The sequence below is a fragment of the Chiloscyllium plagiosum genome, chromosome 12, assembly GCF_004010195.1.
Source record: "Chiloscyllium plagiosum isolate BGI_BamShark_2017 chromosome 12, ASM401019v2, whole genome shotgun sequence".
Lineage (NCBI taxonomy): Eukaryota > Metazoa > Chordata > Chondrichthyes > Orectolobiformes > Hemiscylliidae > Chiloscyllium > Chiloscyllium plagiosum.
The window spans coordinates 28,998,769-29,017,385 of NC_057721.1; the positions used below are offsets into that span (position 1 = coordinate 28,998,769).

The 18,617-nt window shown below is 41.5% G+C and overlaps 1 protein-coding gene across 1 annotated transcript in view; it reads right to left on the minus strand.

Moving 5' to 3' along the window:
- Positions 1-583: 583 nt before the first annotated feature.
- LOC122555550 (organic solute transporter subunit alpha-like) overlaps positions 584-18,617 on the minus strand; it is a 29,007-nt gene continuing 10,973 nt past the window's right edge. The window contains exons 4-7 of the mRNA XM_043701576.1: positions 17,105-17,216; positions 10,083-10,229; positions 1,782-1,887; positions 584-1,304 (exon numbers count right to left, since the gene is read on the minus strand). Of these exons, the coding sequence (XP_043557511.1) occupies positions 1,126-1,304; positions 1,782-1,887; positions 10,083-10,229; positions 17,105-17,216 (544 nt within the window). The 3' untranslated portion in view covers positions 584-1,125. The remainder of the gene's footprint in view (positions 1,305-1,781; positions 1,888-10,082; positions 10,230-17,104; positions 17,217-18,617) is intronic.

Consider the following 18,617-nt stretch of genomic DNA (forward strand, 5'->3'; position numbering starts at 1 on the left):
CCTATCTCCCATTTGATTCAAACAAGTTAGTGGAAGAATGTAATATCCATCTCCAGAGGAACTAGTGATTTAGAAATTCCACAAAGAGAACCTCAGGAAAAAAAAAGTGTTTCTGAAACAAAAATATCATGAATCTTGTGCTTTTTGAGGAAAAAATTTACAATGTGACAAATATTTTCTTAACTTCTGGAATGTTTTAAATTTGGGCTCCTACAATTAGCTACCAAAGTTGAGACATTTTGAACATATTGAATTGTATAAATTGTATATTTCACCTTCAGTGTGATACTCAGTAAAGATAAACAATGATCTCAATTCATTTTCCAAAGCTAGCAAGGTGTATAAGAGTCAAATAGCATCCTCAGTCTTGGCCTAGCTGGGAACTGTTTAGCCATGCATTTACCTTTGAAGTGGGGAGACTCTCTCAAGAAGTGGTGCAGTGAAGAAATTGCATTCACAAGAAATGCTGATCAGGAAAACACAGGTCCTTGGCCCAGATTGTCCATCCACATGAATTAATAAACTGAAAATCCAGGATACAAGCTCCTAATTTCCTGTCCAATGCAATTCACAAACACTGCATCAGGGAATCAGCCTTAATCCATCTGCAAATACCATGCGAGTTAACTGTCGAGGAATTAACACGTTAATTTTCATTGCTTTGAAGACCATGTCCAATCCATTTTGGGAATCATCTGGCGTGTTCTAACCTCCCAAATCCATATATGATAACAGCAGCAAAGGAACACAATTATTAAAGGAAGCTTGCCATCACCCCGATAACACATTCTTTCCCCAATCTCTACTAAATCTATAAAATTCCCACAAATACTACTGATATGGCCATGGTTCAGATCGCTGGGCCATTTCAATTCCCTCCACCCCTATTCAAAATGCTCACTGGTATCACCACACAGCAGCAAGAATGGCTCTACAAAGTCACTTGTGGAGACAAAAAACACCTCAGTTGTTCCTGCAAGTGTTAATATCACTGAGAATCAAACCAAATACATTGGAGCTATTGCATTGAGAGGGTAGTGTTTGGAAAAGGGCTAAACAAGTAGTGAGAAACGATTGATGATGTAACATGAATCCTTGTCATGAGGAAGGTGTTTTATTGCTGTTTTACACATTTGAGCTTTCACCTTCTGTTATGGTATCACTAACATCGTTTCGACCATTTTGTGGTTTTACTGCAGGCCGCGTTTCATCTGTTTCTTGTCCATTGTATTTCCTCCTGTAGTAGATTTGTGATAATAAAGTGATAAGAAACATTTCCATGATGAGAAGTTGCTGATTCATGTCTGGAAAAGATTGAACTGCAATTAGCTAATTGAATAATTAAGTGGCCAATAGATTACTCACAGTAGAGGTTACCTAAATCTTTTGTGTAAAAGTACAAAAACAATTCGAGCAGTTTTGTGAGGCTGTGCTATTAGTATTCAGTATAGCTAGCAGCAAACACAGATTTGACAATAGGCCACAGTGTTCTAGCCTCTTTCTGATCTGACATTAACGCTATTGAGACCTTGCATCTGTAGCAAAACATTTGTTTCCAAGAAACTGTTTTACGTATTGACTTTCCAGCATATTCTGTCTGTTTGTAAAGCACATGCTTTCATTCCAACCATCCTTAACTTCTACCACTTAGGAACATATGAATCATTAGGATCAATAAGAATAATTTAAATTAGTACTGATAAGTAGTGAAAAATTTTCATGCATTCTCCTCAAGTAGAAATTGTAGTTTTAAAATAAAATTGTATTTACAAATAACATACATGCTCCTCTGGCTGCAGGTGAAAACGGAGGTGCACAGGCTATGCTACCTGCTGATGCTGTTATATTGATAATTAAAGCTTGCAGTTGATTAAGAATGAATGAAATCTGTAGAAAGAAAAAAAACAGAAAATTAAAAATCACAGAGTATAACATAAACCATGTTAAGCAAACAAAAAACAGAAATTGCTGGAAAATCTCAGCAGACCTGGCAGCATCTGTAGAGGAAAATCAGAATTAATGTTTTGGGTCCAGTGAACCTTCTTCAGAATCTTTTTTAGTTCTGGGCAGTACAGTGGCTCAGCGGTTAGATTAGGTTACTTACAGTGTGGAAACAGCTCCTTCGGCCCAACAAGTCCACACCGACCTGTCGAAGCACAACCCACCCGCACCCATTCCCCTACATTTTCCCCTTCGCCTAAACTACAGGCAATTTAGCTTGTAGCCAATTCACCTAATCTGCACATTTTTGGATTGTGGGAGGAAACTGGAGCACCCGCAGACACGGGGCGAATGTGCAAATTCCACACAGGCAGTTACCTGAGGTGGGAATTGAACCCGGGTCTCTGGCGCTGTGAGGCAGCAGTGCTAATCACTGTGCCGCCCACACAGTGGCAGGGATGCAGATTCAATTCCACCCTCAAGCAACTGTGAAGAGTTTGCATATTCTCTCTGTGTCTGTGTGGGATTCCTCCACGACCCCCCCACCCCATTCCAAAGACGTGCAGGGTAGGTGGAGTGGATTGGCTATGGGAAATGCAGGTATAAGGTAGGGGGTGGGCCTGAGTAGGATGCGTTTCAGAGGGTCAGTGCAGAGTTGATGGGCTGAATGGCCAGCTTCCAGACTATAGGGATTCTAGATGCTGCCAAACCTGCTGAGATTTTCCAGCAATTTCTGTTTTTGCTTCAGGTTTCCAGCCCTTTTGGTTTTTTGCCCATGTTAAGCAAACCTGTACGACAGAAATTGAAATTTGTTAATTAATTACTAAAACTGGCTCAGAGAAAAACATGGTGCTTGTCAAAACTTTAGGAGCTAGTTTATTCTCCAGGGAACATTCTTGTCAATTCTCTTGTCAATACAGACAGGGAAAATTGGGACCACCCAAAATCGAATCATGCAATCAGATGGTCTTGTGATCAAATTGAGAATTACGTATTTAATATTTTCCCTCAACATGCTTCAAATGGGAGACAAACATTTGGTGAGTCAAATAGATATGAATTGTTAAGCTGCTTTATTTCATATCCAACACATGAACATAAAGAATGACAACACAGAAACATCCCATTTCACTCAATCCTAATTTTTTTCTTACATAATAAACCATGATGAAATCATGAGTGGCATGGATAAGGTTAAAAAAAGGGTCTTTTCCCCAGTCCTTTACGGTATATTTTGTGTTACTTTTCTTAATCGATTACTTTGAAATGCAGGAAATGACCCCTTGTCTTTCAGTATCCAGGCCTGGGCTGTGGCCTTACACTACGCATTTGCTTGGTTTTAAATTTGCTGTCTGTGTCATAGAGTCATAGAGATGTGCAGCACGGAAACAGGCCCTTTGGTCCAAATTGTCCATGCTGACCAGATATCCTAAATAAATCTAGTCCTATTTGCCAGTATTTGGCCCATATCAGTCTAAACTATTCCTATTCATATACGCGTCAAGATGTCTTTGAAATGTTGTAATGGTACCAACCTCCACCACTTCCTCTGGCAGTTCATTCCATACACACACCATTCTCTGCATGAAGAAGTTGTCCCTTATGTCCCTTTAAAATTTTTCCCCTCTCACCATAAACCTATGTCCCCATGGACTCCCCCATCCTGGAGAAAAGACCCTATCCATGCTCTTCATGATTCTATAAATTTCGAACAGGTCACCCCTCAGCCTCTAGCACTCAGGGGAAATAAACCCAGCCTATTCAGCCTCTTCCTGTAGCTCAAACTGTCAAACCCTGGCAACATCCTTGTAAATCTTTTGTGAACACTTTTGAGTTTCATAACATCCATCCAATCACAGGGAGACCAGAATTACATGCAGCATTGCAATAGTGGCCTAACCAATGTCCTGTCCAGCTGCAACATGTCCTGCCAACTCCAATTGTCAATGCACTGACCAGTAAAGACAAGTAAGCCAAATGCCTTCTTCGTTATCATGTCTATCTGTGACTCCATTTTCAAGGAACTATGAACTTGCATTCCAAGGTCTCTTTGTTCAGCAACACTCCCCGGGACTTTATCATTAGTGTATAAGTCCCGCCCTGATTTGCCCTTGCAAAACGCAACACCTCACATGTATCTAAATTAAACTCCATATGCTGCTCCTCGGCCCATGGGCCCATCTGATCAAGATTCCATTGTACTCTGAGGTAACCTTGTTCGCTGTCCACCACACTTCCAATTTTGGTGTCATTTGTAAACTCACTAATCATACGTCCTATGTTCGCATCCAAATCATTTATATAAATGACGAAAAGCAGTGGACCTTGCACTGATCTGTGTGGCACACTACTGATCACTGGCTCCAGTCTAAAATGCAACCCTTCACCACAAACCTCTGCCTTCTACCCTTGACCCAGTTCTGTATTCAAACAGCTAGCTCTCCCTCTATTCCATGAGATCTAACTTTACTAGCCAGTCTACCATGAGGAAGCTTGTTATAGATAACGTCTACTGCTCTGTCCTCATCGATATTATTTGTTCCTTCTTCAAAAAACTCAATCAAGTTAGTGAGGTATAATTTCCCACACACACAATACCATGTTGAGTATTCCTAACCAGTCATTGCCTTTCCAAATTCAAGTAAACCCTCTCCCTCAGGATCTCCTCCAACAACTTACCCCCCACCGATGTCGGGTTCTCCAGTCTACAGTTCCCTGGCTTCTCCTTACCACCTTTCGTAATTAATGGCACCATGTTAGCCAGCATCCATTCTCCCAGCACCTCACCTGTGACTATCGCTGATACAAATATCAGCGAGGGGCCCACTAATCACTTGCCTAGATATCCATAGAGTTCGAGGTCCTGTTGAGGTTGAGGTCCTGGGGATTTATCCACCTTTATGCATTTTAAGACATCCAGCGCCTCCTGCCCTGTGTTATGGACATTTTTCAAGATGTCACTATCTATTTCATCACATTCTATATATCCCATATCTTTCTCCATGGTAAACACTCATGCAAAATATTTGTTTAGTACCCCTCCCATCTCCTGCGGCTCTACACATAGATGGCCTTGCTGATTTTTAAGGGGCTCTAATCTCTCCCTAGTTACCCTTTTGTCCTTCATGAATTTATAGAATATCCTTAAACATATTTGCTAAAGCTCTCTCATGTCCCTTTTTTGCCTTCCTGACATCCCTCTTAAGTATACTCCCACTACTCCCTTTATACTCTAAGGAATCACTCGATTTCTGCTGCCTGTACCTGAAATATGGTTGAAACATGGTTCCTTTTTATTCTTGACCATAACCTCAATTTTTCTAGTCAGCCAGCCTTGCCCTTCACTCTAACAGGAACATACTCTCTCTCGACTCTCGTTATCTCATTTTTGAAGGTTTCCCATTTTCCAGCCATCCCTTTACCAGTGTTCATCCGCCCCCCCAATCAAATTCAGAAAGTTCTTGCTAATACTGTCAAAATTGGCCTTCCTCCAATTTAGAAGTTTAACTTTTAGATCCAGTCTATTCTTTTTCATCACTGTTTTAAAACTAATAGAATTATGGTCACTGGCCCCAAAATGCTCCTCCACTGACATCTCAGTCACCTGCCCTGCCTTAATTTCTAAGAGTAGGTCAACTTTTCATCTTCTCTAGTAGATATGTCCACATACTATATTAGAAAATTCTTGTAAACACATAACAAATTTCTGTCCATCCAAGCCCTTAACACTATGGCAGTCCGAGTCTATGTTTGGAAAATTAAAATCTCTACCATAACCATCCTATTATTCTTACAGATAACTGAGATCTCCGTATAAATTTGTTTCTCAGTTTCCCACTGACTATTAAGGCGATCATCCACCCAAATAACTTCCCCGGATATATTCCCAGAATATTGTCCCTAAGTAGAGCCATAATGTTATCCCTAATCAAAATTTCCACTCTCCCTCCTCTCTTGCCCCCTTTTGATTTTACCTATAGCATCTATACTCTGGAACATTAAGCTGCAGCCCTGTCCATACCTGAGTCACATCTCTGTAATTGCTATGATATCCCAGTCCCATGTTCCCAACCATCTCCTGAGTTCATCTGCCTTACTTGTTAGGCCTCTTGCATTAAAATAAATGCTGTTTAATTTATCAGCCCTAACTCATTCTCTACTATGTTCCTACCAGCCCTGTCTGATTGAATTATTCTTTTTCCCACATGTACCTGTCTCAGATTGATCACTTTCTTCACTATCTCCCTGGGTCCATTCACCACCTCCCCCACTAGTTTAAGTCCACCTGAGCAGCTCTAACAAATCTCCCCTATAGTATATTAGCTTTCTTCCAATTCAGGTGCAATCCATCCTTCTTATACAGGTCACTTCATACCTAAAAGACATTCCAATTATCCAAAAATGTGAATCCTTCTCTCTTGCACTAGCTCCTCAGCCATGCATTCATCTGCTCTATCCTCCTATTCCTACCCTCACCAGCTCGTGGCACTAGGAGTAATCCAGATATTATTACCCTCAAGGGTGGCCACTGTTGGAGTATTGCATGCAATTCTGGTCTCCTTCCTATTGGAAAGATGTTGTGAAACTTGAAAAGGTACAGAAAAGATTTGCAAGGATGTTGCCAGGGTTGGAGGATTTGAGCTATAGGGAGAGGCTAAAAAGGCTGGGGCTGTTTTCCCTGGAGCGTCGGAAGTTGAGGGGTGACCTTGTAGAGGTTTACAAAATTATGAGGGGCATGGATAGGATAAATAGACAAATTCTTTTCCCTGAGGTCGAGGAGTCCAGAACTAGAGGGCATAGGTTTAGGGTGAGAGGGGAAAGATATAAAAGACACCTAAGGGGCAACTTTTTCATACAGAGGGTGGTACGTGTATGGAATGAGCTGCCAGAGGATGTGGTGGAGGCTGGTACAATTGTAATGTTTAAGAGGCATGTGAATGGGTATATGAATGGGAAGGGTTTGGAGGGATATGGGCCAGGTGCTGGCAGGTGGGACTAGATTGGGTTGGGATATCTGGTCGGCATGGACGGGTTGAACTGAAGAGTCTGTTTCCATGACGCTATGACCTACTTTTAAATTGCTGCCTAACTTTCTCTACATTCTCTTCATGTGATCCTTTAGAAGCTGATTTGTTCACTTTGTTTTCTGTGGCTGCAGCCAGAGAGAGGATGAGCATGCCAACTCTTACTGGATGGAATCCTGGAAAGTTTGATAGTGTAAGCGAGTTTTGAGAAGATTTGTAGCTCAGGTTGAGGTTTTGGATGTAGGTTTGCTCGCTGAGCTTGGAGGTTCATTTCCAGACATTTCGTTACCTTACTAGGTAACATCTTCAGTGGGCCTCATGCAAAGCAATGCTGAAAATTCCTGCTTTCTATTTATATGTTTGGGTTTCTTTGGGCTGATTGTGTCATTTCCTGTGGTGATGTTATTTCCTGTGGTGAAGTCACTTCCTATTCCTTTTCTCAGGGGGTGGTGATGGGGGTCTAACTTGATGTGTTTGTTGATAGAGTTCCAGTTGGAATGCCATGCTTCTAGGGATTCTCGTGTGTGTCCTTGTTTGTCTTGTACTAGGATGGATGTGTTGTCCCAGTCGAAGTGGTGTCCTTCCTCATCCAAATGTGAGGTTACACGTGAGAGAGGGTCATGTCTTTTTGTGGCTAGTCGGTGTTCATGTATCCTGGTGGCTAGTTTTCTGCCTGTTTGTCAAATGTATTGTTTGTTACAGCTATTGCATGGTATTTTGTAAATGATGTTAGTTTTGCTCATTGTCTCCATAGGGTCTTTCAAGTTCATTAGCTGCTGTTTTCGTGTGTTCGTAGGTTTGTGGGCTACCATGATGCCAAGGGGTCTGAGTAGTCTGGCAGTCATTTCTGATATGTCTTTGATGTAGGGGGAGTGGCTAGGGTTCCTGGACGTGTTTTGTCTGCTTGTTTGGGTTTGTTGCTGAGAAATCGGCAGACTGTGTTCATTGGGTACCCATTCTTTTTGAATACACTGCATAGGTATTTTGATCGTGTAACATTTGAACCATGAGAACATATGCTTCTTAAGATCTTTGACTCCATATATAAGGGTGTCTTTGAAAATCCAGAAGGCTTTGTTTATTTTGGATGTCCATTTCCTTTGGTAGGACTTAATTATTTCCAATGACTCCATGGATTTTTACTGATAAAATGTCACAATACAGTCAGTTAAAAGAAATTTAAGATCATTTTTGAATAGCTTAAATAAATGAATAGAATAAGTAAAGAAATCAAGAATCACATTAATGACCACGTGAATAAATTCAAGTATTTGTTTTAGGTGTTCTACTTTCTATAACTGGTGGATTTCCAAGACATCTGCTGCCCTTCTTTCTTTCTAAGTGGTCAAGGTCACAGGTTTTAAAGATGCTGTCAAAGGAGCCAGTGTGTTACTGCAGTACATCATCTTGAAGGTTGTACAGATTGTGCACCAGTGGTGAAGGGAGCAAATGTTGAAGGCAGTGGATTGGAGGCCAATCAAGCAGCTGCCTCAGTGATGTTGGACCTGAACCCACCCAGGCAAGTGGAGAGTATTGTATAATATTCCTGATTGTAGATGTGATCAGGCATTGGGGTGGCAGGGGATGGTCTACTTGCTGTAGAATTCCTAGCCTCTGACCTGCTCTTATACGTATAGGATGTTGATAGTTACATCTACAGCAATGATAGCGTCACTCTATGTCAAGGGATGATGGTTAGATGGTGACAGAGTAGGACACTTCAGCCATATCTTGTCCACTCCATCTATTTCTTTTCTTGTTTTTTTTTGCTTTAGTGGTCACTTCGCAGCCTGGCATGATGATCTCTTGGTAGCCCAGTATCCCAAGGTGGCTGTCTCCCAGCATGACATGGACATCTCCATGTCTGGCGTAGCCATCTTTTGGAGGCCTGGTGTGGAAGGTCTCCCAGCCCAGCATGGCCTCACTGTAGCCTTCCAGCTTCCAGATGATTCCAGAGTGATTTCCCAGCCTCATCGTAAAGCCCTGCACAGGCTGGAGTCAAAGCCTGGCGTGGACTTAAGACTAGGTATCAGTATGGGCTGGGTTGAAAGGACTGTTATTCTGAACATTTTATTTCTTTTTCTTCAAATTTATTCTTATGATCTGCAATGCTGGTCTATTTATTTATTTTCTATTTTTTTCCCTAAGAATTTGTCCTTAAGAATCTATACCTTGGTACCCTTGTAGCAAAGGTGGTGTCATAAATGGTGATTTGTAAACTTTTCACTGTACTTATTTGAGTAAGAGACGTTAAAGCTCATTATAATTTTAACTTCTCTTGTTGGAGATGGTCATTGCATGACATAAATGTTACTTGATGTAGTGATTGGAAGGAGGGCCAAGTGGATATCATTGATTATACGATTCCTGATTGGGTTAACCTGGGCCAGTCAGGAAGCCTTGGTTGACAGGGAGAAACAGGAGATTCAGAAGATCTCCTCAGTCTAAGACTCTGAGCAGGATGGTCAGAGCCTATGTACTGTGCACATATAACTAAAGGGTCACTTGGTAATGGTATACCGACCTCTGTGCAGTTATTTCACTTGCCATTTATTAGATATTGTCCAGGTCTTGCTGCATATAGGCAAGAACTGCATCAATATCTGAGGAGATGTGAACGATCCTGAACATTGTGCACCTATTAGTGAACATCTCCACTACTAACAATATGATATAGAGAAGATTATTGATGCAGCTGGAGATGGTGGGCTTGCAAGGCCTTGCAATGCAGTGGTAATGCCCTAGCTCTAGATGAGAATGTTTGTGTCCAAGTCCCAGGGTGTGATGGTTACAGAGGCATGTCAGAACATATCCAAAAAATAAGTTGATAAAATGACTCTACGGAAAGCTGATAGGGGAGGGGAGGGAAATATATCCTTGGTGCTGGGGTCTGTTTGGTTACAGAGGCATGTCAGAACATATCCAAAAAATAAGTTGATAAAATGATTATTGATTTATGCAAGTGTATTAAAAAGTTAATATTCTATAATTCTGCTTATTTTCTACAATAATGCATTATTTATTATGTCCCTTCAAACTAATTTAGTCCCTAACATTTCTTCCCATTCAAATGAAAAGCAAACATTAAGTAGCAGCAAAATGCAGAATTCAATCTACCTTAAAAAGGAGGAACTTGGGCATAATCTTCTGATTTTTAAGTTCACCTTTGACTTTGTAAAATACAATTGAAAGTGACCACAGTGCAAACACTGTGGACACACCAAGGGAAATATTAATCCATAAGGCAGGTCCACTAGGAGAAAACTGCAAAATAAGAAATCATATATTTGTTACATTCAGTGAAAATACATGCAACCATTCTCAGCTCTATCCTACAAATTATTTGTTTCACGTTTGTTGCATTTAATTACACACACTAGTTAAGCAACTGCCTGACATTGTCTGTAAGCTATGATTCTGTGAGTATGACTATGTCCCTGACACCACCATAACTAATCCCTAAATATTACCTGCCCCACCAGCAGGACACAGCCAGCAGAGTTGATGGCAGAGTGACATACAATCGGGACTTAGTTGTCCTGGAAGCCCTCAACATTGACTCTGGACCCCATCAGGTCTCATGGCTTCAAGTTAAATGTGTGCAAAAAAACCTCCTGCTGATTATTACATCCAATCCTTCCTTGGCTGATGAATCAGTACTCCTCCAACATGAACAACATTTGAAGGAAGCACTGAGGGTGGCAATGGTGCAAAATGCACTCTCGGTGGTGAATTTCAATGTCCACAAACAAGAATGATTCAGTAGCAGCACGACTGATCAAGCTGGTTGGATCCTAAAGGACATAGCTGCAGGATTGGGTCTGCAGCAGGTGGTGAGCGAACCAACTAGAGGAAAAACAACATACTTCACCTCATCCTTACCACCCTGCCAGCTGCAGAAGCATTTGTCTATCTTAGTATCAGTAAGAGGGACCACGACAGTCCTGTGGAGTTTTGCTTTCATATTAAGAATGCCCTCAATCGTGTTATGTGGCACTATCATCATGCTAAATGGAGAAGACTTTGAATAGATGTAGAAACTCAAGACCTAGGAGCCATTAACAGCAGCATTGTACTCCAGCACGATTTGCAACCTTGTGGCCAGCATATTCCCATTCAACCATTACCATGAAGGCTGGGGATCAGCCCTGGTTCAATGGAGAGTGCAGGAGGGCATGCCAAGAGCAACATCAGGCATTCCTGAAGATGGACAATTAAACAACTGATTGGACGAGGATGCTCCACAAATATCCTCATCCTCTCAATGATAGAAGAGCCCAGCACATCATTGCAAAAGATAAGGCTAAAGCAGCCACCGAAATCTACAGCCAGAATGATCCATATTGGCCTCCTCCAGTGGTCCCCAGCATTAGAGATCCTGTTTCAACCAATTTAATTCACCCTATGTGATATCAAGAAGCAGCTGAAGGCACTGGATACTGAGGCTATAGCCTGACAACAATCTAGTGAAAATACTGAGGACTTATGCTCCAGAACTTGCTATTCCCCTAGCCAAGCTCTCCAGTATGGCTACAACATTAACATCTACTCAACAATGTGACAAATTATGCATGTTATGTCCTGTACACAAAAAGCAGGACAAATCCAACCCAGCCAATTACCGCCCCATTCAGTCTACTCTTGATCATCAGTAAAGTGATGGAAGGGGTCATCAACAGTGTTATCAGGTAGTACCTATTCTGCAATAACCTGCTCAGTGACATCCAGTTTAGGTTCCGCCAGGGCTACTCAGCTCTTGACCTTGTTACTGCCTTGGTTCAAACATGGACAAAAATACTGAATTCCAGAGGGGAGGAGAGAGTGACAGCCCTTGACATAAAGGCTGCATTCAATGGAGTGTTCATTGATACTACTGTAGCAAAACTGGAATCATCGTATATCGGGGGCAAACTCTCCGTTGGTTGGTGTCATACCTGACACATAGGAAGATGGCTGTGGTTATTGGAGATCAGTCATCTCAGCTCCAGGACATCTCTGCAGGAGTTCCTCAGGGTGGTTTCCTGGGCCCAACCACCTTCAGCTGCTTCATCAATGTCCTTCCCTCCATCATAAAGTCAGAAGTTTTAATCAGTAATCACCAAGAGACCACCTTCATAGATGCCATAATAATACTCAGAACCTGATAAGGTACAAATGCTGGTTTTTAGCTGCTCTTATTTCAGGATAGATATTGCTTCATGGTTTATTTATTTGTAACTGACTACTATTGAAGCAAGAACACAATTGAAAGTAAAATAAATCATGATTTTGGAATTAGTAGGAACTACTTTAACCTCAATCTACTTTAGATTCAGGATAACAAAAGTGAAGACCAAAAAACTTTGTATAATGTATAGAGTATATTTCTGTTTATCAAAGTACAGGCTAAGTATGATGAAGTAAGTCCATATTCAGCACAGCAGCTGGAGTTAGCACAGTAACCCAAAACCTGAATGTTTATTAATGATGTTCAGTCTATTTGCTTTCCATTCCTAGTGACATGGGTTTGGGGCCATTAGGTTGTGCTATTAAGCAAATTTAAGTATCTGTGGCCTGGACAAACAAATGGAACCCACTCAAACTCAAAGCACCAGTGCATGTTTGAAGGTAAATATATGCTGTTAAACAAAGCTGGGAGAACGTTGCAGTTTTATTAGTTGCAGATGGTATAATCCCTCAGTTACCCTTTAGATGGTCTCTTGGTTTAATATCTCCTGTAAGTCCACCTGTGTCCATCATAATTAAGTTTAATTTACTACCCAAAATCTAGATGTACAACTGTGCATTCTGGCAGGTTAAAATGGAATAGTGAGCATTCTATCTGTACTACCTGTCACAAACATTAAAGATTTAGTGCATCCTTGCAGAATACGTGAGACAAAGCAAATATATTTAGCTATTTTTAGTTTCTAGCCCTTTCCAGAACATACAAACTGTACTATTTGAATAGTGAACTGAATGTACAGTTGTAGTTTCCTTTCTTGTCAATCTCAAATTGTGATCTGACCAGTTAAAGTTTAATTTTCTAACATTGACTCTGACTAGCCCTTTCAGAGCCTTTGTTGGAACAGACCTTGAAGATGAATCTTGATCTTCTGTTGCTGCCTTCCAACATAGAAACCTCCCAGTTCTTCCACTCGCTTGGGGAAAACCAGTAGCCTTTTTAAGAATTTGCTCATAGAATACGGGCTAGGCCATTTATTACACATTACAAATTCCCCGGAGGGTGGCTAAGAGCAACTAGATTGCTGTGGGTCTGGAGTCAGATGTAGGCCATTCAGTGGGAGGATGCCACATTTCCTTCCCACAAGGACATTATTGAACCAGATGTCTTTTTTTCACGACAATCACATGCTCACCATTCGGGAACTTTGTACTGATTCAAATTTAACCATCTGCTATGGTGGGATGTACAGAACATTAGCTTGGCGTTTGGATTACTAGTCAGTGACATTCCACTACATCACTGCCTTCTACAAACAAACTGCCTGCTGTCCTACCAAGTGGACACTCTACCCCCCAATGCTGCGCATGCACTAATTCAGTTGACTTTAGCATCTTGTGTCGAAGCCCAATGAAAAGAGAATGTTTATAGAGTGACATTAGCATAGTGAAACATGTCAAAACACATCACAGAAGCATGATCAAATAAAAGTGGACAGAATGTTTAAGTAACATTTCAAAGGAGGGAAGAGATTTTGGGATGGTGAGGAAGGTTTCGTGTCTCAGTAATGAACAGTGGTGCTCAGAATTGAGGGGAGTGTCAACATAATGGAGGGTGAGAGGAGGTTAGAAACAGTTGGGGGAGGGTAGGAAATCAGGGCCAAGACATTTAACTGATTTGAAAAACTAGGACAAGAATGATAAGACGGGACTCAGTATAGCTCATTGATCTCAAGCATGGAGGCTTGTTGAGAATTGGTCTATGGACAGGAGTGTCTTAGGTCAGATTGTGCAGGTTGAAAATTTGGAAACTGTTCACAAGTGTATTAGAATAACCAAGCATGCTGGGACTACCACCAATGGCAGGATGGAGGCCCCAGTGGATCATGGACCCAGCCCAGGCATTAGCAGGGAGGGTTTGAGGAGCTTGAGAGGGAAGGAGGGGGCAAGGAGGCTGGAGGGTGGATTTTTAAGTTCAAATGAGAGGAAGGAGGTACCATCTTCAAGACGGTCCCGATGTAAAAATGGCACCGTCCCCACCCTCTTCCTGCCCTTTTAAAAACAGGAAAAGAAATGGGCTGCCAATGTCACCTGTTTGTGTCGACTGTATTTTTTACTCAGAGAGTAGTAGGAGTGTGGAATGCACTGCCTGCAACAGTAGCAGACTCGCCAACTTTAAGGACATTTAAATGGTCATTGAATAGACTTATGGATGAGAATGGAAAAGTGTAGGTTAGATGGGCTTCAGATTGGTTTCATAGGGTGGTGCAACATCGAGGACCGATGAGCCTGTACCACACTGTAATGTTCTATGTTCTAAGGGGGGATGTTTGCCGATGATTGCACAATGTTCAGCACCATTCCCAACTCCTCAGATATTGAAACAGTCCGTGTTCAAATGCAGCAAGATCTGGACAATGTTGAGGTTTGGGCTGACAGTAGCAACATTCATCCCACACAAAATGCCAGGCAATGACCAATGAGAGACAATCAAACTAACGTTGCTAGACATTCAATAGTGTTACCATCACTGATTCCCCCAGTAAACAACATCCTGACCAGAAACTCCACTGAATTTGCCGCATGAACAGAGTGATTACAAGAGCAGGTCAGAGGTTAGGGATACTGCAGTAAGTAACTCAACTCCCACCTCTACAAAGCCTGTCCACTATCTGCAAGGTACACATCAGTAGTGTGATGGAATACTCCTCACTTTCCTGGATAGGTGCAGTTTCATCAAAACTTGACAAAGTAGCTCTAGATTGGTACCCCATCAACTCAGAAAAAGTGAGAATGCAGATGCTGGAGAGCTAGAGTTGAAAAGTGTGGCACTGGAAAAGCACAGCAGGTCAGGCAGCATCCAAGGTGCAGGGGAGTCAATGTTTCGGGCATAAGCCCTTCATAAGCTCCCTCCACCATTGACACTCAGTTGCAACAATATTGACTATCCACAAGACGCACTGCAGAAAGTCACCAACAATCCTTAGACAGCATCTTCCAAACCAACAATCACTTTCATCCAGTGGAAAAGAGCAGCAGACACATGGGAACACTAGCACCTGCAAGTTTCCCTCTGAGTCTCTCACAATCCTGACCTCGAAATATGTCACTGTTCATTCACCATCACTGGGTCAAAATCCTGGAATTCCCTCTCTCAGGATATTGTGGGTCAACCTACAATGGATTGCAATGGTTCAAGAAGGCATCTCAACACCACCTTCACTAACTTGATCAAACTTTTCGAGGAGGTGACAAAGGTGATCGACAAGGGTACAGCAGTGGATGTTATCTACAGAGATTTTAGTAAGGTTTCAGTCAAGGTCCCTCGGAGAAGACAGAGGGTGTTAGTAGATAGAAAGTATTCATCCTGGAGCTCGGTGACCAGTGGTGTTCTGCAGGGATCAGTTTTGGGACTTCTGCTCTTTGTGATTTTTATAAGTGACTTGGATAAGGAAGTGGAAGGGTGGGTTAGTAAGTTTGCTGATGACACGAAGGTTGGTGGAGTTGTGGATAGTGTGGAGGACTGTTGTAGATTGCAACAGGACATTGACAGGATGCAGAGCTGGGCTGAGAAGTGGCAGATGGAGTTCAACCTGGAAAAGTGTGAAGTGATTCATTTTAGAAGGATAAATTTGAATGCAGAATACAGGGTTAAAGACAGGATTCTTGGCAGTATGGGGTCCACATCCATAAATCCCTCAAAGCTGTCACCCAAGTTGACAGGGTTGTTAAGAAGGAATATGGTGCATTGGTTTTCATTAGCTGAGCGATTGAGTGTAACAGCCGCGAGGTTATGCTGTAGCTCTATAAAGTCCTGGGTAGACCACACTTGTGTTCAGTTCTGGTCGCTTCATTATAGAAAGGATGTGGAAGCTTTAGAGAGAGTGCAGAGGAGTTTTACCAGGATGTTGCCTGGACTGGAGGGCATGTTTTATGAAGAAAGGTTAAGGGAGCTAGGGCTTTCCTCATTGGAGCGAAGAGGGATGAGAGGTGACTTGAAAGAAGTGTACAAGATGATGAGAGGCAGAGATAGAGTTGGTAGCCAGAGACTTTTTCCAATGGTGGAAATGGCTATCATGAGGGGGCACAATTTTAAGGTGACTGAAGGAAGGTTTAGAGGAGATTTCAGAGGTAGGTTCTTTACACAGAGAGTGGTGGGTGTGTGGAATACACTGCCAGTGGTGGTAGTAGAGTCAGATACATTAGGAACATTTAAGTGACTCTTGGATAAGCACATGGAAGATAGTGCAATGAAAGGTGTGTATGTTAGTCTTATCTTAGAGTAGGATAAAAGGTCATCATAACATTGAAGGCTGAAGGTCCTGTACTGTGCTGTATTGTTCTATGTTCCGTGGTGTCATGTTCGGCACAACATCCTGTGCTGTACAGTTCTATGTTCTATGTTCTCAAGGGCACCTAGGGATGTGCAATAAATGCTGGCCAGCCATCAACACACACGTCCCACAAGTGAATTTTTAAAAAAAATTAAATGTGAAATGGAAAAGTTCAATCAGCCTGTTATGGTTATAGTGGTGGCTGAGCTACACTTGATATTGCTATTTTGGTGTTACAGTGGTAATTTGTAATTGATCAAGTATGGACAACAGCTTTGAAACATACTGCTAATATTTGGCTAACAATGTATGGTGAGACATAATGAAATGGAGATCTATTTAGAGGTCTAAGTATTCTTTCAGCACAATTCTTTTTTCGGAACATTCTCTACAACCAATGTCCATCTTCCCTGAACATTATACTGCAGAGATATTGAAAAATGATGATGCATATTTTTAAAAGCATATTGCAGCCTTGATTAACAATTGTCAGCTTTATAAAAGGTACTGCTCAATTAACAGCTCAGAAGATGGCAATGTGTCAATGGCCATCTGTAAATAAAATTTGTCAATTAATCACCAACATTTTTATTCATCCTTTTCATCTATTAGCATGTAAATCAATAGGGAAAAAGAACATACGTCATCTGGGATGAATGTTCCATTAACCCAAAGGACTAATGTGAAGATCATTAGGACTGGCCGTAAGAAAGCAAGCTGAAATGTTCCCAATTTCAGCAAGAACATCAAGCGCCTGAAAGGAAATTTAAAAACATGAATATATGTAAACAACAGCTTTAGATGGATATGTAAGTCATCAGATCCGTCTCCCATTTACACTTAACATTGTAATCCAACAAGTGACTTATCTCAAACCACTTCATGGAGCACCTTGTGTAATATTTCCTGAAGGAAAATAAAGACTTGAATTTATGTAGCATCTTTCATGACTTTGGAAAGTCTCAAAGTATTTACAATTAAGCACTTTCAAAAAGTGTAGTCACAGTTGGAATGTAGGAAATGCTGCCAACAATTTGTGCACATCAAACTCCGATAAACCGGAATCAACAATAACCAGAATTTTCTTTGTATGGATATTGATTGGGGAACAAATATTGGGCAAAATCCACACGGTGCCCACTGGCCATGGAAATAAGTTCCTCCCTATATTTGTTTCAATCAACTTGTTAGGGCATGTTCTGCCACCTCTTGGAGGCTGGCAGGACTAAAGCCCAGACCTTCTGGCCTAGATGTATGGATACTATCACTGTGCCACAAAACCTTTGTGCTCTTTTGAAATTAAATAAATTGTAGTTTCTTATTACAAATGCTCAAGGTGTTTGATTAAATAATGCGCTTCACTCATTAATCATAATACAATTAATACACTATCAAGATCAGTTATATTAGTTGGCTAGATGACTAGAGTGATGCACAGAATAATGCCAACACTGTGGGTTCTGTCCCTGCACTGTTTGTGGTACCTCATTCTACCCCAGGCTTGTGGACGTGTTACCTTTGAGCAACCTCATATAATAATTGTCTCTTTTTCCCTAATGAAAAGAACTGCCTATGATCCTTTTGTGGACTATGGCACCTTATATTACATTAGAAATATTCTTACTTTGAAATGATGGCATGCTAACCCGTATACTTCTAACCATCTTACAGAGCCAATGAACATTACAGGATTAGAATCAATTGGTTTTCTGTTAGGAACCAAACAAACATCACTCAACAATGATAAGGAGCTCACTATATGGATACTGTGTTAGAAAAGTCATCCTTGCAGCTTTGTCACATTATGTTATTGTGCATCAGAGACTTCCTAATATGAAATTTTGGCCAGGATTTTGTGGGCTACATGAAGAATGATGGGAAGACATTTAAGGGCCACTTCCCAACACCATTAATAAGTTATCTGGTCACTATCCTGTGGGCTAAGGTGATGGGGGTCCACCTAATTGGGCACCACAAAGAATTGGGAGAAAGTAAGGACTGCAGGTGCCGGACATCAGAGTCAAAAGTGTGGCACTGGAGAAGCACAGCAGGTCAGACAGCATCCAAGGAGCAGGAGAATCGATGTTTCTGGCATAAGCCCTTCATCAGGAATGAGGCTTATGGTCCAGGGAGCTGACAGATAAATGGGAGGTGG